Source organism: Laccaria bicolor, genomic scaffold (genome assembly GCF_000143565.1).
Source record: "Laccaria bicolor S238N-H82 LACBIscaffold_55 genomic scaffold, whole genome shotgun sequence".
In the NCBI taxonomy this organism is placed as follows: Eukaryota; Fungi; Basidiomycota; class Agaricomycetes; order Agaricales; family Hydnangiaceae; genus Laccaria; species Laccaria bicolor.
This window is the reverse complement of record NW_001889926.1, coordinates 188044-214527: the sequence shown is the minus strand read 5'-3', so window position 1 is coordinate 214527 and position 26484 is coordinate 188044. Positions and strand designations below refer to the sequence as shown.

The 26484-nt window shown below is 47.9% G+C and overlaps 11 protein-coding genes across 11 annotated transcripts; 6 read left to right on the top strand and 5 right to left on the bottom strand.

The window, feature by feature from the left end:
- Positions 1–2203: 2203 nt before the first annotated feature.
- Positions 2204–3673, bottom strand: LACBIDRAFT_295676 (uncharacterized protein). Its single transcript, XM_001888412.1, has 10 exons — positions 3459–3673; positions 3377–3404; positions 3231–3323; positions 3091–3178; positions 2974–3035; positions 2888–2919; positions 2761–2832; positions 2679–2702; positions 2516–2622; positions 2204–2462 (listed from the first exon to the last, which is right to left on the bottom strand). The coding sequence occupies exons 1-10, from the start codon at positions 3649–3651 to the stop codon at positions 2436–2438; spliced, it is 726 nt and encodes a 241-aa protein (XP_001888447.1). The 5' UTR covers positions 3652–3673; the 3' UTR covers positions 2204–2435.
- Positions 3674–5028: 1355 nt separating this feature from the next.
- LACBIDRAFT_255070 (uncharacterized protein) lies at positions 5029–6911 on the top strand (the record flags this gene model as incomplete). The annotated part of the gene is given in 11 exon segments (XM_001888466.1): positions 5029–5361; positions 5410–5589; positions 5638–5646; positions 5699–5727; positions 5777–5870; positions 5916–5968; positions 6028–6153; positions 6205–6460; positions 6491–6561; positions 6595–6864; positions 6881–6911. 11 exon segments carry the CDS (start codon positions 5029–5031, stop codon positions 6909–6911), a joined length of 1452 nt encoding a protein of 483 aa, XP_001888501.1.
- A 354-nt stretch (positions 6912–7265) lies between these two features.
- Positions 7266–9145, bottom strand: LACBIDRAFT_333770 (uncharacterized protein; the record flags this gene model as incomplete). Its single annotated transcript, XM_001888411.1, has 6 exons — positions 7266–7296; positions 7359–7995; positions 8090–8422; positions 8727–8844; positions 9013–9055; positions 9108–9145. 6 exons carry the CDS (start codon positions 9143–9145, stop codon positions 7266–7268), a joined length of 1200 nt encoding a protein of 399 aa, XP_001888446.1.
- A 2726-nt stretch (positions 9146–11871) lies between these two features.
- LACBIDRAFT_312876 (uncharacterized protein) lies at positions 11872–12246 on the bottom strand (the record flags this gene model as incomplete). The annotated part of the gene is made up of 3 exons (XM_001888410.1): positions 11872–11904; positions 11979–12105; positions 12158–12246. The coding sequence occupies 3 exons, from the start codon at positions 12244–12246 to the stop codon at positions 11872–11874; spliced, it is 249 nt and encodes an 82-aa protein (XP_001888445.1).
- A 195-nt stretch (positions 12247–12441) lies between these two features.
- LACBIDRAFT_312875 (uncharacterized protein) lies at positions 12442–12899 on the top strand (the record flags this gene model as incomplete). Its single annotated transcript, XM_001888465.1, has 5 exons — positions 12442–12450; positions 12505–12631; positions 12691–12740; positions 12793–12831; positions 12888–12899. The coding sequence occupies 5 exons, from the start codon at positions 12442–12444 to the stop codon at positions 12897–12899; spliced, it is 237 nt and encodes a 78-aa protein (XP_001888500.1).
- Positions 12900–12992: 93 nt separating this feature from the next.
- LACBIDRAFT_312874 (uncharacterized protein) lies at positions 12993–14490 on the top strand. Its single transcript, XM_001888464.1, has 6 exons — positions 12993–13047; positions 13114–13209; positions 13279–13606; positions 13666–13740; positions 13820–14120; positions 14170–14490. Exons 3-5 carry the CDS (start codon positions 13601–13603, stop codon positions 13958–13960), a joined length of 222 nt encoding a protein of 73 aa, XP_001888499.1. The 5' UTR covers positions 12993–13047; positions 13114–13209; positions 13279–13600; the 3' UTR covers positions 13961–14120; positions 14170–14490.
- A 214-nt stretch (positions 14491–14704) lies between these two features.
- Positions 14705–17004, top strand: LACBIDRAFT_255095 (uncharacterized protein; the record flags this gene model as incomplete). Its single annotated transcript, XM_001888463.1, has 13 exons — positions 14705–14998; positions 15047–15226; positions 15275–15283; positions 15336–15364; positions 15414–15507; positions 15553–15605; positions 15665–15790; positions 15842–16097; positions 16131–16198; positions 16232–16516; positions 16578–16722; positions 16753–16849; positions 16877–17004. The coding sequence occupies 13 exons, from the start codon at positions 14705–14707 to the stop codon at positions 17002–17004; spliced, it is 1764 nt and encodes a 587-aa protein (XP_001888498.1).
- A 178-nt stretch (positions 17005–17182) lies between these two features.
- Positions 17183–17973, bottom strand: LACBIDRAFT_312872 (uncharacterized protein; the record flags this gene model as incomplete). Its single annotated transcript, XM_001888409.1, has 6 exons — positions 17183–17279; positions 17331–17396; positions 17456–17533; positions 17596–17789; positions 17854–17891; positions 17943–17973. The coding sequence occupies 6 exons, from the start codon at positions 17971–17973 to the stop codon at positions 17183–17185; spliced, it is 504 nt and encodes a 167-aa protein (XP_001888444.1).
- A 912-nt stretch (positions 17974–18885) lies between these two features.
- Positions 18886–19733, top strand: LACBIDRAFT_333766 (uncharacterized protein; the record flags this gene model as incomplete). The annotated part of the gene is made up of 2 exons (XM_001888462.1): positions 18886–19281; positions 19599–19733. The coding sequence occupies 2 exons, from the start codon at positions 18886–18888 to the stop codon at positions 19731–19733; spliced, it is 531 nt and encodes a 176-aa protein (XP_001888497.1).
- Positions 19734–19804: 71 nt separating this feature from the next.
- Positions 19805–21460, bottom strand: LACBIDRAFT_333765 (uncharacterized protein; the record flags this gene model as incomplete). The annotated part of the gene is made up of 12 exons (XM_001888408.1): positions 19805–19999; positions 20079–20188; positions 20248–20294; positions 20334–20378; positions 20473–20506; positions 20734–20775; positions 20830–20877; positions 20928–20975; positions 21031–21078; positions 21136–21183; positions 21243–21284; positions 21331–21460. 12 exons carry the CDS (start codon positions 21458–21460, stop codon positions 19805–19807), a joined length of 837 nt encoding a protein of 278 aa, XP_001888443.1.
- A 2341-nt stretch (positions 21461–23801) lies between these two features.
- On the top strand, positions 23802–23984 carry LACBIDRAFT_312869 (uncharacterized protein; the record flags this gene model as incomplete). The annotated part of the gene is made up of 1 exon (XM_001888461.1): positions 23802–23984. One exon carries the CDS (start codon positions 23802–23804, stop codon positions 23982–23984), a length of 183 nt encoding a protein of 60 aa, XP_001888496.1.
- Positions 23985–26484: the final 2500 nt, after the last annotated feature.

Below are 26484 nucleotides of genomic sequence, written 5' to 3'. Positions count from 1 at the left end.
AATCCGAATTTTCCTACTTTGGATACCACGACATCCGGTTTTCGGATATATTTCGTTCTTCCTTTTAACATATCAGCGCCCCTCTCTCCGACTTTGGGGCCTCCACAACGGCATTTCTGTTGCGTTCAACCACCGGTCGCCTCCTTCTATACGTGTCATGCCCGCAGAAGCATGCCACATTGTTTCTTCGCGTCCAAAATCGTACTTTGAAGTCGGGCCTCGTTCACATCCCGCTAAAGTCCCACTCTCGTCTCCGCCGTTTTCCCCAAAGCGGACCGCGACCTGTTTGTCGTAGCCTTTTCACTCTGGCCGGTACAGAGACAAACACTTAGGTACATGGATAGCAACACCTACTCCCGTCTTTGACCCGTTCACTGAAACCCTTTTTGTCAAGCTTTGTGAACGTTGTTTTCATCTGTTGAGTTTGATATTAGCCTAACAACTAGTCTCGCCGCGAAGAAGTTGCCAAAAAACTTTCATGTTAGTTCAAAAGGCAGAATAGCATGACGATTTCCCGTTGGCCTTTCGTCCCCACCAACCTCCTCAAGATTGGTCTCACCCTCATGCTTAAGCTCAAGCCCCTTGGCAACTTCGTCCACACTCTCCCACCGGACCAACACGAGTTCGATAAAAATAGTACCATCATTCAAACTGGGGGCAGTTATATCATGATTCCATCATACCTGGCTATGAATAGGTCATTTGTCCTCGACGAAAATAGATCCACACGGGTCTTGTGATCGATAAGAAACCAGACAAATGCTGTCAAACGGAACGATGCTCTCAATTGGGTTTCTTCTCTACGCCCTCTAATCTTCTTCCTAGTCAAACGAAAGACGGCCTGCAAGTTGACGAGGGTCCCTTCCAACCATTCGCTGACTGTGTGGGTGTTGTTGGGGTGTTGCACTCGGTGACGATTTCCCTTTTTTCATTTTTCCTTCACTCTTACTTCAGTCATTTTTTTTGGACAGCAGGGATAGTAGTTCTGCTTCCCGCTGCGTGTATCTGAAACGGTACCGCTTTGCTGAGACATACCACTCCGCTTTACTTGAACAAGTTTCTAAAATTTCAAGTGCGGTCTCACGGACGTGGATGAAGACAGGGTTTCAGAACACCACGTGCGTAGATTCGATGAATAACAACCAGACTAAGTAATGACGATTGAATTACAGAAATATATCTTTCCGTTCTGCATCATCAGGTTCGAACGGGATTAGAAGGGAATCAAGTTCAAGTGGCGCCATACTTGCCCAGTCACTATCTTTCCCCGCAACCGTGACCTCAATCGCCAGCACCTCAACACCACTTTCTCATCCAGGATCTCACGTAGCGTTGGTCTCCGGAGCGCTGGCAATATTCATACTCGTCGTTACTATCATTTCTATCTTCATCCTCCTCAGACGCCAGAAAATCCAAAGAATGAGAGGTCCATCACCGCCACCCTTTTTGAATGGTCCATATACTCGAACCCGACGTGGTATACCTCTCATAATTATAGTGTGAACAATACGTTGACTGTGGCGAATACATCATCAGGTACAAAGCGCTGCAAACGCCCGCCGCCTCTCTCCGGCATCTCGAGAAGCCTGAAGCCCCGGCGTTCGACTGAATCAGTTGAGCTATCAGACTTAACCCCACTCTCCACATCATCGAGGAAGTCATCTATACTCCATGGATTCATCTCAGATCCTAGTAGCGTGTACCAAACCAATACACCCGACTCACGTCAGTTTCGTTTAAGCGACGACGGCGGTGGGATTAGGGTTTTAAACGCGAGTCGGTACGGCTCAAGAGCTGAGTCAGAGACACTACGTCCTCAGATCCCTCCCATCCTATCTCATCCTCAGTCAACGTTACCCTCTCTGTCGTCGCCTTCATCTTCGTTTTCTCCAGATCATTCTCTTCGCACATGTACAACGCCATCGTCGATGTCAGTGTCCAGGAGTTTTACTCGTCTCGACGGTGGGCCTCTTCGGTGGAAAGACACAGAATCATCGACCGACGTCAACGCGGGGCGCACTATTATAGAGGGGCCTCCGCCTGCATACGAATACGGCAGACGAAGATAGCGCAGACCTTGATTCTACATGCTGGACTCCTTTCTTAGCTGGTGTAGAAGGTGGTTCGGGCCGCCGGCTAGGGTCCATCTCATCTCGCTCTGGCAGGAGGAGCTATTTATAACCTCCAGTCGCCTCCACGTCGTCGATATATAATAATATATGTCTCCCAACCGTGGATGAACATTATGCAAGGCTACGCTACCAAAGGAACTTCAGTAGCCGAACGAGTAAGCATTGCGCAAAAAAAAGGGGAGGAACAAGTCCAGGAAGAATGTATGTTAGGATAGTTCTTAGAGTCTAGGCATATCGTGTAGTTAAAAGAATCGTTAAGTAGTCCGTAATAAAGAGTCTGTCATTGTCTGGTAATAGAAGCGTCTAAGCGGTGTTGGAGACAACGAAGTACTATTCAACCTGATGAGCGGCGTGATAGAGCATTCACTGCAGAAGAAGCTTACAACGGCGTAGGAGTTGGGATACTGCTGAGTGAATTTTCCGGGATCAGCAGTAATCTGAATGTATCCAGAACCGTTGGGGTTGTAGAAGAGATAAGTGGGAGGTTTGCCTATAATAAAAAATGTCAACGACCAGGGCCAAAAAAAAAAACAGGGCACATCTCACTGCTATCAACGTTGACCCATTGCGCTATGGCTCACGGTAAGAAAGGAATCTACATCAGGTAACGTGGAGAACCCGTGCTTACCTGCAATATGGTTTGAAGCGAATTGCCAAACCGCAGATTCCATGTTGTTACTAGGAGGAGAATTCGCTGGTGCTACAACAGAATCATCCAAGTTGGGGAAGACGAAATAAGGTTTGGAGGGACGTACTGTTCTTGACTGGCGCCAGAATCGCGGAAGAACTGGAAAGGAGAGCGGTCTGAATGGAGTATCAAATGGAGTCTACATGGACTAACCTTGTGCCCGTATTGATGTTAGTTCCAGTGAATCCAAGGTACGAGTTTGGCGCAGGAGCACCCTGTCAATCAGTCTTTTTGAGGGAGAACGCAAGGGATGGTCAGGATGAAGCATACATCAATGGAGATACTGATTGGCGATGACGAATCGCAGGCTGAGAATGAAATCTTGATCGCACTTCCTTGTCCGCTCGTGAGGCCGTATCTAGGGAGGCACTTTAGTCAGACGTTTCGTCGGACAGATATGCAGGCCTCACCCGCCCTCGGTTGGGGTCTTCTTGATGTAACCAAGGAAGACACCATTGCTAGATCGGTACACCTTGATGTAATCGCTAGTATAGCTGGTGCAACTTTTGAGTGGACGTTAGTTTTGAGATAAAAATGATTTTGGAGGACAACGGACGGATTCCCAGAAGGTTGTGCTCGTTTGGCTATATGGATGTTGTTGGGCCCTTTTCACTTGAGGAAGGTAGACTATGACAGACCTGCAACGCGTGTAGGGTCAGCCCGCCGAGGGGGTAGAGGACCAAGCCCAGCTGCCATACGAGCAGCATTAGTTCTCAGAGAGAGGTCATTCCCTTGGATGAGCGCCTCGCGCCGGTACCGAAGACGCACGGCCGAGGAGAGGTAGACTAGAGAAAGAATAAAAACGAACAGGACGTTTCGGAGTTGGAGCATTTTGGGTGAGGGGGAGAGGGGACAAGAGGGCAGGGATGAGAACGGGGGGGAGGGTGAACACGAATTTCTAAACTCTACATCCCCTAAGTACCCTTGCCGCTGTTCTTGGCGTTGCCGAAGTAATTGCAAATGTATAAAAAAAGATTAAATCTTACCAAATTGGTAGGCCGCCGATGATAGCCGACCATCTGGGAGGTGAATTTCAAATCGTGGAGTACTTACAACGTTCCAGGCACTAATGCTGAGGGTTTGACTAGAGCAGATTATACGCGTTAGGAACCTGGACTATGAAGAGAACTCAGTGGAGGTCCCAAAAATGATAAAACGGTACGTGCCCACACCATTCAGCTCGAGAGCGGGAAACTTGGAAGGGAGTCGGCATAGGCCTTGAAGCAGAGGTCGTGCCTTACAACGAGTCAGGTATTAGGAGCTGCGATTAGCGTGGACAGACCGAGGACAGACTATTCGATTCTGTGAGTAGTGTTGAAGAATTTGAGATTTCTTGACGTTTTTGTGGGGCACAATAGAGGAGTTCAGCTGGTGGCCAGATATCATAATGAATTTGTACATGGTGAGGGGAGAGGGTGGTGGCCAAAATGAGGTAGAATCTGAGGGCCAAAAACAAGGGTTGAACGTTGAGGGATGGTCAATGCCTGATGAGGATTTCGAAATTGACACACCCAAAACAACATGCTTTCCATTGAGATTTGCAGACAGCCCGGAGACATTCTACGTAGTCTTGAGGGTACCTAGTTTATAAAAAGTGGGGAAGGGAATTCCATGGGTTTCTCAACCTAGGAAACCCGAAAAAACCATCAAAAACCAATAAAAAAGCAGGAGACATTGGAACTTAGAAGCCTGAAAAGCTTGCCAGCGGATCCAACCCGCATAATGACGTAAGATTGGTCTCCATACAGTCATCCACCTGCTAATGATACACCCAAAATGAGAAATTACCTTCGAGCACAATCTGTCTCTACAGAAACTACATGAAAATCTTAGATAAATGCCCTTCTATGACCATACCAAATTTCAGAATGTTTGACCCACATTTCATAGAGAAAAACCAAGATTATAGGTGTATCATTGAAGGGTGTGCCTGTATTTGGCTATTTCCGAAAAACAGTCCATTTTGTATGCTCCATACCTTTGCCAATTCTGCCTCAATTGCATCCAAATTATGTACAGTGGTAGATATGAGTTTGTACTACCTGTTACAATTTGTTTCGTAAAATTCGGTCTAGTATTGAGCGAAATATTTGCTAGTCAAAAGTGTATCAAATGGGGGTGGTGTATCATTGAGGGGTGGATGACTGTATATCACGTGGCAATTGACATTTTTCTGACGTCACGTTCTCACTCTGAACATCAATTGTCATGTCACTTCATGCCCATAAGCCCAACATCGTCCCCGCCATCCGTCTCGCCATACGTGGCGAGCAGCTCCTAACGTCGCCGCGCTTCAACAAAGGGACCGGGTTTCCTACGAACGAGCGTAAGGCCTTTGGTCTCTCGTCTCGCATCCCTTACCGCGTCAACACCATCGACGAGCAATGCGAGCGCGCGTATGGACAGCTGCGAGCCCGAGACACGCCAATTCGCAAGAATACGTTCTTGCAAAGTTTGAAGGACCAGAACTGGACGCTGTATTACGCATTGTTGTCCAGGCATTTGAAGGAACTGGTGCCCATCATTTATACGCCAACACAGGTGACGCGTCATTACATAAATCTGTTGACTCTATTCAAGAGCTTTCAGGGAGACGCTATTGCCAGTTACTCACACTTGTTTAGGCGCAGCGAAGGCTTGTACTTGACGTTTCCTGAACAAGATTCGATGGAACAAGATTTTCTGGAACAAACACAAGGGCGGGAGATTGACCTGTTCGTGTGTACTGATTCCGAAGCAATCCTTGGAATCGGTGACCAAGGCGTCGGAGTGAGTTTTTTTTTCTTATACCTTGCTTCGAAGCTGACACAAATCTAGGGAATTGGGGTATGTTCTTCATTAGACTAGAATGGTACCCTACCGACAAAGCGTCTCCTAGATTTCGACAGCAAAATCAACAATGTATACGTGCGTTACCACTTTTCAAATAATTCACAACTGGCCGACACTATTGAAGGCTTGTTGGAGGGTTGGATCCGTCTCGGTCAGTTAGCGTGGTTCTCGACGTGGGAACAAATAACGAAGATCTTCTCAATGACCCTTTATACGTGGTAAGTTTTGTGATAATACTACCTCGCATCTCTCAGGGTACCCAGGGATGGCCATTCAGTCGTGTCCGCGGAGAAGAGTACGATAATTTTGTGGACAAGTATGTTTTCCACAGTCATGCTGCCAGTGTTAGTGCAGCGTCATCGATATTTGTTGCAGATTTGTCCAGCTCGTTCGAAAATACTACCCCCATAGTCTTCTCCACTTCGAAGACTTTGGAGTGACCAACGCTCATCGCATCTTAGACCGATATCGCGATACACACGCCGCCTTCAATGACGATATGTATGTTTCTCGCATCCCAAACCACTCTATTGTCTTTAAAACGATATTCAGCCAGGGAACTGGCGCTGTAACTCTCGCATGCATCATGGCTGCCATCGGGGTCTCCAGCCGCTCGTCAGTTAAAGGACAGGGGAAACGCCTGTCTGACCAGAGATACATTATTTTAGGTGCCGGTTCGGCCGGCATGGGTATCGCGGTGCAGATCCGTGACGCAATGATCACTGCGGATGGTGTCTCTAAAGATGCTGCAAACCTGCGGTTTTGGATGGTAGATCGAGAGGGGCTGTTGTACCACCCCAGCTTCGAGGTGTCGGCGGAGATCGATTTACCCCACCAGAAGGAGTTTTATAGACCCGCCTCAGAAAAGTGGGACGAGATCATCAGGGTTGGAGCGGACGACGCATCGACGTGGGAGGGGGCGGCTCCGAAGAAGATAAGGAGGAGAGTTGAGTTATTGGATACGGTGAAGGAAGTAAAACCGACGGTTTTGATTGGGTGTTCGACTGCTTCGGGGGCGTTCACGGAGGAAGTGGTCAAAGCCATGGCGGAGGCGCTGCAGCAGGAAGATCCAGGAACTAAGCCCATCATAATGCCTCTCTCGAATCCGGGCAAGTTAGTAGAGGCGAAGCCGGAGGACGTCCTTCGTTGGACGGGGGGCAGGGCATTAGTGGTGACGGGGAGTCCATTTGGGAATGTGAATATGGATACCTAGTTAAGCGCCTTGTAGCATCGCGGAATGCAACAACGCACTCATCTAACTCGGTCTAGGCTTGAGAGGATTTTACATGTCGTGGGTAGAAGACAAGAAGTAGTTTGCATGTGTTTCTTCTGACCCCAATATCAGGGAAGTTGGCTGTATGGGAGTCGCCGTCTGGTACCAAGCTATCGGAAAAAAGATGAACAAGGCGAAAGTTCAACTTTTTTGCAATGTCCGATCATAGTTTCGCCTCCCCGCAGGGAGCTTGTTTCAATAAAAAATGTCTGGCTATTGCAATTTTCATGCAACGGCCAGACGTGGTTCAGTGTTCCGTATTTTACTGACTACCGACGTGAACATGTACTATTTACTCCATGACAAAAAAAGGAAAGGCCTAGACAAAGACAATCGAAGGTCAGTTTTGGACAGATAGCATAAAGTCACGTCTAGGCAAGGGGAATGACATCAGGGAACATTGTAAATAAGAAAAAGTACATGAAAAACTCACAGATTACATTGAAGCTTCCCACAGTGAAAAGGCGCGTTCACGCGCCCAAAGCATCTATCCAGATGCCCATTGTTTGTGATGATGACAGCATTACATGCTGCCTTGTAGTCATTCTGCACAAAAGCGAAGTTAAAATGAGTCAAAGAATAAAGGAAAGAGAAAGCTCTATACAGGGAAGATGATGGCACTGTGAGAGCAATTGCCGGAGGTTTAAAAATCGAATATGCGCCGCGCCACAAAGCCACGTGCAGAAAACAGAAGGGGGTGACCGGGCGCATGTACGAGAGGGAAAGAATGAAGGCAATTGATTGGGTGTATGGGGTAGGGATGTGTATGTGTCGAGGGGCATGAGGGTAATCACTGGAACTCGAAAAATCGAGTTTGAACCATGCGGTGGAAGCGACACAAACAAAATGATAAGCTGGAAGACAATGGCAGTGTGAGAGTGGTGGGGGGATGTTTAAAAATCGAATATGTGCTGCACAACACAGCTGCGGTGACGAAAAATCGAACAATGACAGAAATCGAGCAGTGTGAGGGTGATCGCCGGAAGTCGAAAAATCAAGTTTTGAACCATGGGGTTGGAGTGACGCGAAGAAAAGGACAAGCAACACTACGTGCTGCCACGTAGCCATGGCTGGACTGGGAAAAATCAAAAATCATCCTAAGGGTGAATCTTAAAGGTGATATGAGAAAAGAAGAACAAAGAATGGGCGTAGGAACAAGCTTACAATGTTTAGGAAGGTAGGTAGCAGGAGGGCGATTGCCGGAACGCAAAAAATCGAAGTTGAGCCATGGGGTGGAGTGACAAAGAAAACGACAGGCAGCACCATGTGCTGCCACGTAGCGATGGCCAAGTGCATGGGTAGGGATGTATAGAAAGCTAGCGGCATGAGGGCGATCGCCGGAACTCGAGTTTGAACTGTGGGGTGGAGGGATGCAAAGGAGACAACTGTCAACAAGCAGCAGTATGTGCTGCCACGTAGCGATGACCCAGAACGAAGTGAATCGATGGGGTGCATGGATAGGAATGTGTAGAAATCCAGTGGCACAAAGTGCAGGAACTCGAAAAATTGAAGTTGTACAGCAAGGGGATGTGTTGATTGCCGGACATTGAAATATCGAATTAGAATGGTGAGCAGAAAACACAGCAGCAGAACTACATTTTGCGGAAAGTGATACATTGCGTAGGGCCAATTCAGAGGTAAGGTTGGAGGAACAGGTGGCATGCTGTGTGATAGCGATCCACGGATGTCAAAAAATCCAATTATGTTGCTCGCTTCAAAAAAAAATCAAAGAAATGTTGAGAAAAGCCTTCAACAAAATAAATGGGGGGTTCAGGACAGTAAGAACACACATAAAACTTACCTGAGAAGACTTCCTCGTGACAGCAATCCCCGGAACGCCAAAAATCGAATTGGAATTGCAGACAGCCAGCCCCATCACCAAAGTTCATCGCTTCAAGTGCTATGGGTGCATTACATTCCTATGAGACTTCATTACTGATGGAAGCGAAGGATCACAGAACCTATCGATTTGCATGGCTTAGGCATCCATCATGGCGGAGACGATGAGCGCAGAGGGAAGCAAAGCTGTTTAGCCCAAAACGGAATTGTTAGTCAACGTGGAGAAGAACAAACAAAGTTTTGCTAACCAAGGTAGGATATGTGAACGTCGTCCACAACAACAACCTCTGACTGGATGGTGATGATGAGTGAAGGAGTAACAACAAATGGCCAAGCAACTTACCTGACAATGCAGATGAGAGCCGGGCAGCGTAGAGGCATAATGGAGGCAAGGGGAAGCGTGGGCATCCACATATTCCCGAATCTACTTATACCTCTGGGTGCCAAGGAAAATCAACAAAGTTTTGTGTGAGTAAGTATTTTGGTGTGGCACTTGGCCGGAAGTATCCAGCCGACAAACAATGCGCGGGGACCTTGCAATCTTCGCTTGCCAACATTCCAGGAATACTTTGATCGGGAGAATATTCTAGGAACACGCACGTCGAATCAAGAATCCGGAGCTATCAAACTTTCTGCGTTCAATTTTTTTGCAGCTCAGCTTTTCCCCCCATTCCTCCCTCACCACTCAAATTCTTGCCCTCACTAACTCTGCCCATCTTCAAATTTTCTGGGATATAAATTTCCGTGTGGTAAGTAAATCCCATTATTCTGCAGGACACAAAATCATGTCATGCACCTTGTTTTTAGATGGCGTACGTCTTGCAAACACCTCTCAACTCAATGAATGTGATTGGGAGAGTGTGAAACTTCCTAGGAGATAAGTCCTCAGCTGTCGCCACCTGGTGTGTACATTTGAGACTGTTCTTGCCCGTCTTAAACTCTTGACATCCAGAAATTTAGCGCATGCAGACGGGGACGCTTGTACGAGTGGAAACCTGAGGATACCACATGACCGTGTCTGCAGTCTCCTCGTCATTCATGATTGTGCGCACTTATAGTGTTTTTAGAACAGCCTCATACAACCAGCCATTCATGTTGCAGTGTTAGTCTGATATATTATCCGACTACACATGTCTTGAAGTCTGGACGTTTTGCGTAGCGCAAAATTGGAGCGGAAATGTGCACTCCAAACACGCCTTTTCTCACATTCTGTTCCACTACCTTCCCTTTAAACTACTTGTGTACCCTTTTGTTTTACATAGTCATTTGCAATATAAATTACTTGACAGTCTAGGAGGACGGTCGTGCAAATGGCTCTGAAAAGGATTGAAAGAGAATAGACATGGCTTCCTCCTTTCCCGATTCTTCATCGCGCTTGGAACGCATCCGTAAAATAAACCTTTCTATGTATCAGGTTCTTTTTCGGAACCGTGTAAACCCTGTACTTGAATTTCCCGCACTTTCGCCAGCGGAAGGTGTAAACTGGGCGCGCTGTGCCCATCCCCTGCATTCCTTACAATTCTCTACCTTTTCGTATTCGTAGTGTACAATTTCGACTATTTGCAATTCATATGCATATTACTAAATGACTTTGACATGTTCTAGCAATGAACAAGTGCACGGATGTATAGACATCCGTTGTGAGAAGGATGATCTCTTCCTCCCCCGATTCTGATTTCTTCATTACGCTTGAAACGCATGCTCGAAATGCATTATTCTATGCATCAGGGTCTTCTTCGGAACCCTGCCAACCTTGTTCCTGAACTTCCTGAACTTTTGCGAGCGGAAGATGCGAGCGCGGAATTGCCATGCCAATTTCAATCCCTGGCATTCCACTACCTTCCTTGATTCATAGTGTACAATTTTTATCAATAGGCGTATACCTACCTACATATTGTAGAGGCTTCATAACAACCCAGTGGAGCGAGAACATTTGAAGCGAGGAGGATGATCTCCTCCTCCTCCCCCGAATCTCATTTCCCCGTCTCACTTGAAACAATCTCGTAAAGCTGGCAGTTCTACGTGTCAGGGCCCTCTTCAAAACCCTGCCAAGTCTGTACCTGAATTTCCAGAACTTTTGTCAGTGGAAGATACCAGGGTGCAGCGCGCAACGTACCAGTATTCCGTACCACTCTAACTTCCTCCATTCGTACTTCCTCATTAACGTCCACGTGTAGCTCGCACATAATTATAAATCTATTCAACACTTCTCAACAAGTAGTAAGCACAGTCGATCACGCAACAACGTGCATAGAATGATAATGTCCTCCTCCGCCCCCCATTCCAGATCCATCGCGCTTGGAACGCATTGACGAAACTGACACTTTTACACGTCAGGGTCTTCTTTGGAACAGTGCTATTTGCGTGCCTGGATACCTGTAACTTTCCGTTAGCGAAAGATCACGGCCGGCGGGTAGTTTTCCGTATCTCGTACCATTTCTTACATTCCTCCATTCGCAGTTAGTCGGATGTGCGCAATGACATCTCATGCATCTTTGCTAATTCCTAAGTAGCATTAGTGATATGAGACGTTGACAGGGCAAAGTGGACATACATTCCAAACAACAAGTAAAGATATGCTCCTGCTCTCCCGATTCTTCATCGCGCTTGAACCACACACACAGAAATTCCATCTTGATGTGTCAGGGTTCTATTCGGGTAGTATCCCCGGTGTCCCTGCACTTGTGATATCAGAAGTTCTGGTGTAAGAAGTTTGTGAGCAGGTGATGCTCACCAAACCGAATTCATTGGTTTATTGTATGCTTTCGGGTTTCTGTGATAAAAAAAGTTTCGGAATTTGTTTATTCATGTGGTAGAATCATAAGACACTCACTTGTGTAGGAAGTACCAAAGCACGTAAGTACATTCAGGTGTAGATGGCCATCGAACGTGTCCTCCATCTCCTCTCCCGATTCCGAATTGAAAAACGGCATTCTGAATTTTCAGCTGTCAGAAATTTATTCATCAAGGGTCTGATGAATGTACGTACTTTGATTTGGAACGACTTGGCTTGGATTTTTTTGAGGCGTTCTGAACTTTCGCAAACGGGAGCCATTCCCGCAATAGTAATGAAGATATCTGCGGATGTACATTAGTCGGTACTTCTTTCACAGATGGGTTGGAAGTACTTCGAGTGCACCCTAATAGAAAAGTAAATCAAACGCGGCCGGAGTGAGTCAAAGAAACCAATGGAATGGATGGATACGCAACTTACGCAAAGATCGTTTCCTCCGTCCCCGGTTCCTTGGATCCGAACCCTGCACGAAACGAGACTCGGACCCTGCTTCCGTAAAATTTCTACGTCAGTCACACCTCGGCTAGTTACTGCCAAGCGAGAAAACCTATAAAGACGGTGATGGTAAGTCCAGTATTTTTCCATCAGCGCCCACTTACATTCCCACTCCTCCTCCCATTCTTCTTCTTTCGTTGTCGACGTCCACTCCCCTTTCGTCGTCGTCCTCACAATCTTCGTCGTCATTCATTCGTAAGTCGTCTGCGCGTCGTCCGTCGTCGCTGATTTTGACGTTGCGTATCGAGTTTTTAGGCCCCTCCTTCAAGGCGAGATGTGACAGAATGCTAAATGGCAACCACGTACGTCAACATCGTCTTCATAACAGACAATGTTTCACTCACCTTTGCTTATATCCTTTTTTCTGCAGACTCGTGGTGACGGACTGATGACAAAGGTAAGTTTTTGGTAACGCGAGTCCTGCACCCCCTCCTTACCTCGTGCCCCTCAGATTCCCAACGTCTATGTGTCCACCCCGTTTGTACGCGACGTGCACCATCGGATTGTGATGGACAGCTTGGATGGGCGGAATACGCGTTGCGAGGTGTACAGGTCGGAATACGTCGGTTCTGCAAAAGGTACGTCAGTTTCGCTCGAGTATACACAATATGTACTCACCTGGATGCCTCTATCAAAGCGCCTCTCCCGCGTAACGACTGCCCTGAGCCGTCGATGAGTCTCTGGAAGGTACATTAGTGTCTTTCCGCGTTTGAACTAATCACTTACCTGTGTCGTATAGCGTCTACGTCGTTTACGACGGCGTGAATACCGACAAAACGTAAGTCGTCGACACGAATCTTGATAGAAACCAACTGACATGAGTTGTGGCTGAAGATTGTCGTTTGATGGGCGTTGTGGCTGTGGGAAACGGTGAGCACGAGTGTAACGTGACTTACCTCTCATCGTCACTCATTGCCATACACGAAGCCCTCAGCGTCGGCTTCTCCAACACGTAGTACGATGGACGCAACGTATGATTTGAGGACATAACCTGGTAAGTCCTTGACAATGCATTCAGAGACTTCGTGAACGCTTACCGTGATTGTGTACCATCAATTAGACGTCGACGACCCGACACATTTCGAGCAATACGGTCGTTGAAGGGATACGGGTGGATAGACGAGCAGATGGCGTAGAGAAAGGGAGGGGAAAGAAAGTACGTGCCACCCTAACGTCGTGCACAGTCTCCTCAACCTCACCCCTTCCTCTCCCTCTCCGTTCTCAGGCTATCAACCATCCCACAAGCGCAAAATCGTCACATTTGCGGTACTCTACGACCCCCCACTCGACTACGCCAATTCCACACACCTAACGAACGCCATGGTCCTCGTCCTCGCAGGAGGCAAGGTGTCCGTGTCCCACCCAACGTCAACGTTCTCGAATCTCCCGACGTCGTTCAGAGGGCACTGAAGACTGCCTGTTGCGTGGGGAGCTCGAATCTGGCGTAGCCCCTCTTATTAGTGACGACGCGCCCTCTGGAATCGTGCTAACCCAACATGTAGTACGACGGTACACGCGATGTAGCTTCAGCAGAGGTCGAGGGCGATATGCTGGTAAGTGGTTCTCAAGACATTCAGAGGTTTAGTGACTTACCGGGATTGCACACCATCAGCTGGACGTCGATAACACCATACGGTTCGAACAACGTGGTCGTCGTTTAAGGAATCCAGTGGGAGCGCAAAGAATGGTACGTCTGCCATGCACATATCCTCAACGTCACCCCTCCCGCTGCATCTCCGCGTCCGGGCTAACGGCCTTCCCGCCAGCACGAAATCCTCATGTCAGTGGAACTCCGCCTTCCTCGACTCGGCTGCGCCAAATGCGCTCGTCTAATAAATGCTATGGTTTTCGTCCTCGCAAACCCTCTTATCAGTGACGACGCGCACTCGGAACCATGTTCACCATAGAAGGCGACGCGAAATTCGGAGGCTGGTTGTTTGAGGAGTTGAAGGAAGGGTTTAGGGAAGCGAAGGTGCATCTGGGGGATCAGAAACGAGCGTGACGAGTGGTGGGGAATTGCCTCAAGGAGACGATTCGGAAGAACAAGGGCTCACGGGTGTTACCAAGGTAAGTACCTTCCTCGTATGTTTCCCCGCCCAAACTCAACCTTGCCCAGGTTGGAACGAGAGTGTCCGCGCCCCATCCCAACTCCAAATCTCTCGATTCTACCGACGTCGTTAAGGGGGAACTGAAGACCTCCTTTTGCGTGGAGAGCTCAAACCGCGTCTAGGCGACCAACACCCATTTATCAGTGACGACGTGCCCCTGGAAACCATGTTCACGATGGAAGGCAACGCGATATTCGGAGGTTCGTCGTTAGAGGTGTTGAAGGAGTGTAGGGAAGTGAGGTGCATCCGGGGGATTGGACAACGAGCGTGATGGGAGGGAGGAATCGTTACGCGAAATACATCTGTGGTTCAATAGAACAAACCTTGTCACGAAGATGGCAAACATTGCAGAGTAGTGGCAAACGTTCAAACAGTGAACGTTGAACGTTGAAAGTTGAAACCCGGACGTCGGACTATGCCAACGACAAGCAGCAACCCGCAATGACGTCACATGGCAATCGTCATTTTTCTGACGTCACGTTCTCACTCTCAACATCAATTGTCATGTCACTTCATGCCCATAAGCCCAACATCGTCCCCGCCATGCGTCTCGCCATACGTGGCGAGCAGCTCCTAACGTCGCCGCGCTTCAACAAAGGGACCGGGTTTCCTACGAACGAGCGTAAGGCCTTCGGTCTATCGTCTCGCATCCCTTACCGTGTCAACACCATCGACGAGCAATGCGAGCGCGCGTATGGGCAGCTGCGAGCCCGAGACACGCCAATTCGCAAGAATACGTTCTTGCAAAGTTTGAAGGACCAGAACTGGACGCTGTATTACGCATTGTTATCCAGGCATTTGAAGGAACTGGTGCCCATCATTTATACGCCAACAGAGGTGACGCGTCATTACATAAATCTGTTGACTCTATTCAAGAGCTTTCAGGGAGACGCTATTGCCAGTTACTCACACTTGTTTAGGCGCAGCGAAGGCTTGTACTTGACGTTTCCTGAACAAGATTCGATGGAACAAGATTTTCTGGAACAAACACAAGGGCGGGAGATTGACCTGTTCGTGTGTACTGATTCCGAAGCAATTCTTGGAATCGGTGACCAAGGCGTCGGAGTGAGTTTTTTTTTCTTATACCTTGCTTCGAAGCTGACACAAATCTAGGGAATTGGGGTATGTTCTTCATTAGGCTAGAATGGTACCCTACCGACAAAGCGTCTCCTAGATTTCGACAGCAAAATCAACAATGTATACGTGCGTTACCATTTTTCAAATAATTCACAACTGGCCGACACTATTGAAGGCTTGTTGGAGGGTTGGATCCGTCTCGCTCAGTTAGCGTGGTTCTCGACGTGGGAACAAATAACGAAGATCTTCTCAATGACCCTTTATACGTGGTAAGTTTTGTGATAATACTACCTCGCATCTCTCAGGGTACCCAGGGATGGCCGTTCAGTCGTGTCCGCGGAGAAGAGTACGATAATTTTGTGGACAAGTATGTTTTCCACAGTCATGCTGCCAGTGTTAGTGCAGCGTCATCGATATTTGTTGCAGATTTGTCCAGCTCGTTCGAAAATACTACCCCCATAGTCTTCTCCACTTCGAAGACTTTGGAGTGACCAACGCTCATCGCATCTTAGACCGATATCGCGATACACACGCCGCCTTCAATGACGATATGTATGTTTCTCGCATCCCAAACCACTCTATTGTCTTTAAATCGATATTCAGCCAGGGAACCGGCGCTGTAACTCTCGCATGCATCATGGCTGCCATCGGGGTCTCCAGCCGCTCGTCAGTTAAAGGACAGGGGAAACGCCTATCTGACCAGAGATACATTATTTTAGGTGCCGGTTCGGCCGGCATGGGTATCGCGGTGCAGATCCGTGACGCAATGATCACTGCGGACGGTGTCTCTAGAGAGGCTGCAAACTTGCGGTTTTGGATGGTAGATCGAGAGGGGCTGTTGTACCACCCCAGCTTCGAGGTGTCGGCGGAGATCGATTTACCCCACCAAAAGGAGTTTTATAGACCCGCCTCAGAAAAGTGGGACGAGATCATCAGGGTTGGAGCGGACGACGCATCGACGTGGGAGGGGGCGACTCCGAAGCAGATAAGGAGGAGGGTTGAGTTATTGGATACGGTGAAGGAAGTAAAACCGACGGTTTTGATTGGGTGTTCGACTGCTTCGGGGGCGTTCACGGAGGAAGTGGTCAAAGCCATGGCGGAGGCGCTGCAGCAGGAAGATCCAGGAACTAAGCCCATCATAATGCCTCTCTCGAATCCGGGCAAGTTAGTAGAGGCGAAGCCGGAGGACGTCCTTCGTTGGACGGGGGGCAGGGCATTAGTGGCGACGGGGAGTCCGTTTGGTAATGTGAATATTGATATACAGGGGAAAGAAAAAGAGTTCCAGTGCGACCCATACTCTCCTTTCATCCAAAATATTCGCCTAAGCGCTTTTTTATAGCATCGCGGAATGCAACAACGCGCTCATCTACCCCGGTCTAGGCTTCGGCGCCATCCTCTCCAAATCGCGTCGGATGACAGACACAATGCTCTTAGCGGGAGCACGTCGCCTCGCGGCTCTGTCCCCTGCCATCACATCCGCCCGTGTTTCGCACGACTATGGCAAGAAGTACGAGTACGCCGGTGAGGCACTCTTGCCTGACTTTGACGATGCCCCACGAGTGAATTTCGAGATTGGCGTAGCGGTGGCGGAACAGGCTGTGGTGGAGGGTAGTGCCCAGGCCTGGGGATGTGGAGAAGGAGAACATGCCGCTGATGGGGAGGAAAAGGAGAGGATTTTACATGAGGTGCGAGAACATGCTGCTAACAATGTGTGGGTCCCTGTCTATGCGAAGTACATCTATGATGAGGGGGGCCTGAAGGAGTAATTTGGCTGCTGACTCGGTGATTGAAATGTTGTAAGTCTGTAGATGATTAAATTGTTCGATGTCTAGCATAATTTGACTGGAGTACATTAAACGCCCAAGTGGTCTAACTGATCCTAAGATGAAAATACGAAAGTTTTGCAAGAAAGAGCGCTTGATGGCAGAGGGGGGAGATGATATCTCACTCATCCACCAAACCACCCCCGTATCCTTCACCTCTGCGCACGACGATCACGCCTCGTACAATTATAGCTACCAGCAAGAACGTTAGGAAAATCCTGACAAGAAATATGAGCGGGGGCGGCAGATAAGAGTCATAAAAACCGTACCATATCATCCAAGCAAACGCTATAAGGGCGTTCAGATGACCGCAGTAGACGAATTCAGTTTGGGTACTGTGCGAAAGGCATGAGTATCATGAAGCTGAGCGGCCACTGAGAATGTGCAGACACACCTGCAATGCAAATTCCCCCCTACCGACTGCGTAACCGCCGCCGCCGCCGCTACCCATAGAACCCAAGTCATGAATACACTGAAACAAATTTGAATCATCATTACTACGGGCCCCAGCTAGAACCAAATCACATCACTCACAAGATACCATGGGTCGCTATGCTCGTCAGGATGAATCCCGTCGATGCCACCAAAAACATGATCAGGAAGATGGTCCCAAATAAGACGGTCCATATCGAGACAAAAAGCGTGTACCGCACACGAGTGCGAAGGGACCGGTGGGTGAAGTTGTGACGGGCGTTGTACTTTGCGACGAGCCAAGCGGAAATGCTCAACTACAAACACAAGAAAGAGTGATTGAGACGGTGGCAAAATCGTCAGAGACAATGGTGAGCGAACCTCAATAATCGCAAACACTACAATGATGCTGAAGAAGACTGAAGACGAAATGCATTAGCTGGAGGCTCGAGGATGTGAATAGTGCTTACGCGGGTGGGCCCATCTGAAGAAGTCTGCCATTGTGTTTGCTGGTTACTTGTGAAGATACCATCGTCGTACGGTTTTGTGGGTGGAACTGTTTGACTGTGATGTAATTCCTCATGTTTCAGGAGAAAAATAAAGACTGACGAAATGGGTTTGTTTTCCACTCTGCAGCCAAGCAACAGTATTACGTCCGCAACAGCATCATGATTGTGGCTGTGAGTCTGACTTGATTTGGGATGACTGGCTCGTCTTGTCCATTATTTGTACGTCCAATGCCCTTTCACGCGTCGATCTCCTACAGCTTCGCTATTAATTGGTTGATAACACGAGCACTGATTATTTCTGCGAGAAAGGATTGACTTGATGTTATTTGAAGCTCTAAAAGCAAAAGTACATAACGACTCATACAAGATCCTAAAGAGTCATCGCGCGCGGTATTGGGTAGTGTGTAAAGGGTAGAACCTCGGCCATGAGCCTTTTAATTTGATCTCAGTTCGGCCTCGGCCTCGGGGTTCAGAACTTTTCCTTCGCGTGTTGATTTGAATAAATTTTTACGGTCAACAGAAAAGCATTCGCGAGCGGCATTTCGTGTTAGAGAATCTCTGCGAGGCCCTGTTTTTGACTTTATTTTGAACTTCATCGCTACGTTCTGGTGGAACCACGTTCAAACTGCTAGACCACGCTCAGATAGAAGAGTACAGCATTCGTCGAAGAGGAGTGGATTAAACTCCATATATATTGTTCTCGAGAACGTTCTACCACTTTTTTGTACCGTTGATGTCGGTCGTATCGTTATGCCTGTGTTGTCCTAGATCGAGATGAAAAACATACAGTCATTTTGCGTTTCAGCGCCCAGGAAAAAAAAAAGCATATAAATTCCTGCTGGCCTCCATGTTATATACCTACGAATTACCCCACCAGTTCACCTGCACTCCCAACTACTTCGAAATGTCCTACACAAACAATCCATACGCACAAGGTGGCTGGTACAACCCCCAAAACCCCCACTCAATAAACAGCCAGCCCTGGCTACACTATTCCCATCCCGCCACATACGGTGTACTTCCTTCCGTCGAAACAACTCCGCCAACAAAATTATCATTCGAATTCTCTCCTACACATCCAAATATTTTGAACAGCAGCGTCACCGGCCCAGGGTCTCAAACGTACCTGAGCGCCATGTCCGTCCAATATTCAACCATAGTCACGAAGAGCAATGGTGATCCTGTGGCTCGAATCGAGTGGCACACACATCCGTGGGTTGAGGTTCCGGGTGTTGTTGACAGACAGCTGGTCTCGCAATGGTTGCCTCTATCAGCTGATATGAGCTACCGAGCGATGCAGGTAAAAGGACGAAATTACTATTGGGTTCCTCATAATGGTGCAATCATCTTGAGCGCTTGGCCTAATCAACTTGATGGGCATCTGGGGCGGGTAACGCGAACAGTCAATAAGGTGGATTTGGAGCTCACAGCTCAAGCAATATCTGCAGGCCTGTTGAGGTCGCAGTGGTTGCTACGCTCCTGCTGCAGTCCGGGAGAAACCTAGAGTAACCTTTCTTATACTATAGCCCTGTCATCCGCTAACAGTGAACGGTGGAATTACCAGTAGTTCCCTCCGTCCATCTTACCTAGCGCCGTACTGTAAATCATGTATTATAGACCCCTAACGATGACGGCGCCAACGTGAGGCTAAAACCACCTGGAGGCCACTTCACGAAGCGTCAGGTTGTTCAGTGGAATATAAAATTCCAACAAAGTTTGCGCGGCGCGCCAGAAACGACGTCAAGAAAATAGACGGAGTACATAAACTGTGTCCCGTGACGATTATTTCATGCTCGGATGTCGTAACGGATCAGTCCTTTTAATTACCGTTCCGAGACTAGCGGATCATCCGTAGGATTATTCAACGTTGGCTTAGGTTGGCTTGTGTAGATTGTGGGCCCCACAATCAATGTGGGGAAAGTGTTGCGAGTCGCAACACTTGCGACTTTGTGTTGAAGAACCAGTCCAGCCATTTGGCTTTTGGCGGATGGGACTTGTACCATCCAATCACGGAAAACCTGTATACATCAGATGCGTCAAGTTAGGTTCCTACATAGAAGGAACAAAAGGAAGACGATGAATCCTGACCCTACCCACCCATTCCAGGGTGGGCGCGATAATTGCACCGCCGGAAGCTGCCACAGCTTTTGCGATGCCAAGAAACATTGTCATTCCAAAAAAATGAATGTCATAGGGCATGGGCGTGACTAATGGCCGAGGTAATCCGCTGGAATGAATCTCTCTGAGTCTTTGTGAAGGGACGTACCAGCGTGGTACGATTGGCCTTTCATGCTGATGGATCTCTGTGAGGCCCTATTCAACGGAGTTTGAGGTATCGCTCGAGAAACGTACTTGTGCGTCCTGCGAGTCGATGCGCGCTGATTTCTGAGATCCCACCTAAGTTCAACCAGGGAGTGAATGTGAAAGACGAGTAGTGGAAGTTCGTAATCGAGGGGATCCGAGACTCTTCTGCTCCGAACTTATATATTACCATATGGCGATCGTACCCTTTTCCAGCGCCGAACCTCAAACATTATGAATAAGAGAGTGGATATATAGTTAGAATGGCAAGGAGTGACAAATTAATCGTGCTAACTCTGATAGTCCTTTCGGCGCTGACCCTGACTAAGGACGTGAGGGTAGGGAGACGAGAAAGTACTCTTGAAGTCTGGTGAGTCAATTCACTCGGAATCACGCGCTACCAGATCAATATCTCAGCTTTGTGAGTCTTCATAAATTGAGTATAACAGACCTGCAGCACGCTTGGTATCTCTCTCCGAAAGGTCTCGTTTAGCTTTGAGATTCACATCTTAGCTTGACTCCCCTTTGGAAATTTAACATGACAGACCTGCGGCACGCTTAGGGTCTCTCTCCAAGAGGTCTATGTCTCGTTTGGCTATTGGCCAACATCTTAGTTTGCCTTCGAAGATGTAAAGTACGACTGACCTGCAGCTCGCTTGGGGTCTCTCTCCGAGAGGTCTGTGTCTCGTTTAGCTATTGTCCAACACCTTAGTTCAATTACCCTTCAAAGATGTGAAGTACGACTGACCTGAAGCTCGCTTAGGTTCTCTCTCTAAGAGGTCTGAATCCCGTTTAGCTATTGGCCAACATCTTAGTTTGATTACCCTTCGAACTTATGTAAAGTACGACTGACCTGCAGCTCGCTTAGGGCCTCTCTCCGAGAGGTCCAAGTCCCGTTTGGCTAAAAAAATCGATATCTGAGTTTTTCGCCACTATCAAAAGATGAATAGTACGACGGACCTGCGGCGCGCTTCGGGTCTCTCAAATCGAGGTCCCGTTTGGCTGTATCTAATTTTATTACTCTCCAGAGATTGAACATATGACGGACCTGCAGCGTTAGCGGTAGAGGAGAGATCATTCCGAGAGAGGTTGAGGCTCCCGAGCGGAATTAGCAGAGCCGAAGAGATGTAGACCAGAGAGAGAAGCAAGATGAAAAGGATAGAGCGGAGTTGAAACATTTTGGTTGAACAGTGAGAGGCGGAGAAGGAAGGAATCGGAAATGAAGATATGGTAGTTGAACGTTGAACGTTGAGGCTCGAGCCTTATAAGTGCGTTTGATTATCCTTGGCGCCGCCACGCTACAATGTGGACGAAATGAAAATTAGGTACCAAGTCTGTCAAAAACAACTGTCGAGCGATCCCTGAATGACCGACTGTTCAAGACCAATATTGTTGTAAGTCGAGAAAAAATTTCGAAGAGAAATATAACGGTGTTGACTGTTCACGATTTTATATGCTTGAAAACAAATTGCAAACGAGAAAGAACTCAACACGGCCCCACGGGACTCTGGTCTTGTCAAACCCCTCAGGGACAAATTGTTGCCAAGAGTTGAGCTGGCTGACAAGCAGAGGGCACGCTGTGTGACTTATCTATCAATGGCGTGTCGAAAAGGAGGAGTGGGGTCGAGTGAGGTTGAGTTTGAAAACCAAAACACGGTGAGGCGGTGGATAGGATATCAGGATGGACGTGGACGTTTAACCCCTCCGTCCCCTCCTCATCCGCATCCAGGCCAATCTCGAGTAAAGTGTGGCTTCGGAACACCGTGACCCTTCCTTTTTCCTCCCAAACACGCGTTGCAGACACCCATTCGCTCGGCATCATCTTCCCTACCACTGTCAACGTATCCACCTACAAGGTCTCTATCATGGCTCAACGTCACCACGGAAGCGTACCCCCACGCACTAAGCAAGCAGCTGCCACCACTGTCTCTTGTTTAGGCTTGGTCTAGGCACACGGCGAGACAGATACATAAACGTATTCGGACCCGCTGTGCTTTGGAAGTAGGCGGGGCGGGTAGTGACAGAGATGGGTAGAGAAGTGGCCAGGCCGCCAAGGTCGTCTGTGAAGATTGAAACTCTTTTAGGCGATGACGGGATAATGCCGGTGAAGGGCAATCTCGCAATAACGCACTCTTGACTCTTCACACGGACTCTTCCGACGGTGACAACTTCCACACCTTGACGTTCAATCTCTTCCTCCTCCGAATCGATCGCTCACGAAGATGGGAGTATAAGCCAAGGCTTGAGCTTGATCCTTGAAGATGGCCATGATCGAGGAGAACGACGATCAGGCGGGTGACGGCGGAGTGGACGTCGTTGCGTGACGTGTACAACGTTGCGCATCACTCATTATAACCACAACAGGTCGACGTCCGGCGAAGTGCGGATGTCGAGAAAGCCGTCATTGTGGACTTTAATGAGATATGGATCGACACTGAGCGCCAAATCGGTTCGGGGCCTGTGTTGACGAGACGCCTTTCTCAGCGCTTTGCGGGTTCGCCCGTTGGCACAAATCTACGCTGTTGACTCCTTTCAACGGCCGACACCTCAGACGCACATTGTTCTCTCATCAACGTCGCGCGGCCGACTTCCCCAGTTGGGCCATCTAAGTTCTAAGCTGAAGACGTGACGGATGGCGGATATGAAATCGGGAAACAAGTCATTCCAAGGGTGTTTTCTCCAAGGTTTCTCCAGAACCTACTTCAAAACGTAAGAGTGCTTATAACACTTCTGCAAACCTATTTGATCACTGGATCCAAATTGGATCGGAAAATGAATCACGGTTGACACACCATATCTCTCTGTCTGGGAGTCGAACCCAGCTTCCGCACACATCGGGAAATCCAGTGGCACATCATTATGGGAGGTGCGTGTACTCGCCGATATACTAACAAAGAGAAGATTGAATATAGGTAATTTTCTCAGGTGTTGAGTGTAACTCGTCGTCGGATGGTGAGCGTGCCAAGATTGGAATTGACGAGACACCGGTGAAAATGTTTTTTTTTTCATACTGGCTGGAAGTAATTCTGACCATCCTTCTGTCTGGAGCAGGATCCAAGCTCAAGGACTCGGATGTGTGAAGGAGTGCTACCAGAAAGGGGCACGTGACGAAACTTGGTGCGCACAGACCACCAGTTGCCTTTTGCTCCTGCCACGGCTTCCGTCTCTGCGCAGGGCCCATCGCCTGGTAGTATGTCTTCTGCTTCAATCCATCGTGACTCTCTCCATGTTTGCCGATAGCCGCGCCTTCATCCAGGTTTTTCTGACGTACAAGACATTCCCTCCTTATTCAACGTTATAGAAGAGCTGGAAACAGCGTTATCGCTTGGTTCTAAATCGGGCTCAACGAGGAACAAGTCGGGGTCCGGATGGACGACGACGAGGCGGAGGCCGGACTTTCCTCGTGTCAACGAAACGTCCGATAGAGTCACAGTGGAGGTGAGCTTACCATTCGCATCCCTTCCGTTTCCCCCGCTGAGTCCCTCTTTGCTCGCGTGCTCTTTCTGCCGGTTCTTTCTCATGGCCCTTATTGCTGGAAGGTGTACCGCCTATCTGGCTCTCTTCACCTCCAATTTTACGACGTCGCCTCACCTCACCAGAGCGCATATACTAAGCTACACAATTACCAGGAACGCAAATCGGTCCCGTCAATGCGTCTCTGCTTCCCACCGTGGTTCTGGGCATGTCTACGAAGGGCGATAGAATCGTGATTGCGTAGATCGTGAAGGAAGCATGCAAGTGTATGCGCCAGAGGATTATCGCGTGGAGGGAGAACGAGAGTAAGATGTCGATCCTTGTGAGTATTGGGGGCATCCCGGGTCGAGATATGAGTTCGCGATTGCGTGAGGGGGATTTAGCTTGACAACTGGTGAGTGGGGATTTGTGTCGTTCTATTTGTTACTTTGCTCATTTATATACAGTACAGGAGGCTTGTACACTCGTAGCCATTCCCTATTGTCAGAACGTTGTAAAGAACTGTGATTGATGGAATGATCAAGGGAGATACGCGACCGCTTATCAAAACTGGGGTAAGCTGTGGGACCGAGGCCGGGACTTACATAAATCCATAAAGCCACGTCTTTACAACTTTTGCCTTGATCCTTCTCTCACTGCATCCAATTAGTATGCCTCATTTTCGAGCATATAAATTGGTTTCTGGGCAGGGAATCTTTCAAGAATCGAAATGTGTTTTCATTGAGGGTGGTTGATAGTATGCAAGCATCTGCATTAATTTGCCCTTCTAGGAGACAGTGGGGGTTAATTCAGGATGAGGAACGGTTGCACTCTAACACAAGAAATCATCTCTATTACTTTTTTGCGTTCGAAAATTGTCATCAAACTGCTCGTCAGTCACTAGTCATCAACTACCCTCAAGATCTCTTCCGTAAAAATGCTGGCAGCCTATGCTTGTTGAAAGTTGAACGTTGAACCCTCTCTTTGAGAGTCAAACCCAACTTTCGCGCGTGGACTATCAAACTCCATCAGATTAAAAGTGCAGGGTGATGTGGAGATGAATTTGAGCCGACGCATGTCATGTCATTCGATACCCCCAGTCCACGGCCGATTGGTACGCTGTCGGATTCTTTTCCCCCTTCGCCTCAGCTGCATAAATAAGTTTTTTTAGAAGGGACTCTGAAGATCTTTGTTCGTATATTGGACAATACACGCGCCTGTCATCAAGGGTTTGCGGAGAATGCACGTCTCACGCGCGAAAGCTGGGTTCAATCCCCAGACAAAGAACTAAGGGTTTTTTTTAAAACTTTTTGTATTCATAGGTGAACATTGGCGTCTCATGACGTTATAGACGTGTGTAGTTTGCGTCGAGCTTAGGTGCGATAGGGCGCGTGCCATTAGAATCACTGGAGAACTGACGATGGCCATTCGCTCACACGTACAAGTAGCCTGAGATATTTAGGAAGCACCAAAAAAAAACTATATTTTTCCTCACGAAGAGCCTCTGTCTGGGAATCGAACCCAGCTTTCGACCATCAGGTACTGTACCATTTCGATCAATTCGACACCGACGTGACTTTTTTGCGATTTTGAAAAATCCCAGAAAATCGGAAAAATCGGGAAAAAATTAAATCCGCAATAAAAAAAATTGACCGTGACGCGTGACAGTCGAATTGATCGAAATGGTACAGTATTCCAGATCTGAGATGACAGGCACCCGTACCGACCAATATACCAACAGAGACGTTGGATATTGGGGTGTATGGCAGGCGTTGAACCTGGCTTGGGAAATGCGTGGTGGCCTTACATCGCACGGGTTTGATGTAGACCTCTATCGATAAAAACCTGGAGAGGAATGTACCGAATCTGTCTGGATGGGAATCAGCTTCCAACAGAGAGGTTATGGGGGTAGTCTTTGTTAGGATTTCAACTGTGAGTCTGTGACAAAGGAATAGAAAAAGCGCTCGTCAGTGCTTTCCGGCCTGTACAGCGGGCTTACGGAGAAAAATTAACAAGGCTCTCACATACTCTCTGCCTGGGAGTCGAACCCAGCTTTCACGCGTAAAGGACATTGAATATTGAATGACCGATACATGACAAACGTGTGTACCGGCCGATGTACTAACAAAGATGTTGGAGGGAGGTGTGTTTATGTTCTGATGTCAATGGTGGAGTTCTTGATTGCGATGCAATACTTAGTAGATGATTGAGTTTCTTCAATAATGAAACAGAAAAACTTGACTCGTCTAACCTACACTAACTCACAATAAAGAATGTCACATGGTTTTTTTTACAAAGTTGGCACTATAACACAAGAACCAAACATTTTGAAAACTATGCTCTGGTGTATGAAACATAGCTAACATAGTGTAGATTGTACATACCAAGTCTGGGGATGAACAATTGAAAACTCAGGATAAGGCAGGGAATTGACTGTGACAAGTGCCAAAAATGGGATGGGAAATTCTGAATGACTGCAATCTACTGGAAGTCATTTACAACTTGAGGAAGAGATATTTTGAACACTGGGTCTCCCTGCTATTGTTATGAGCTACATAAGGTTTCTGGGCCAGAAATTTTATATCCTCCTCTAAAAGGTAAATTTGAACTTGTTTTCCATTTTATGTATTTTTCACCCAATATATTTGTTGGATTGATGTGAAATGACTCCCCATCAATGTTTGTAGTGTGTATAATACAAAAGGTAGGTAGAAATGTCAAAATGAACATTGCATGATGTCGTAGAAGC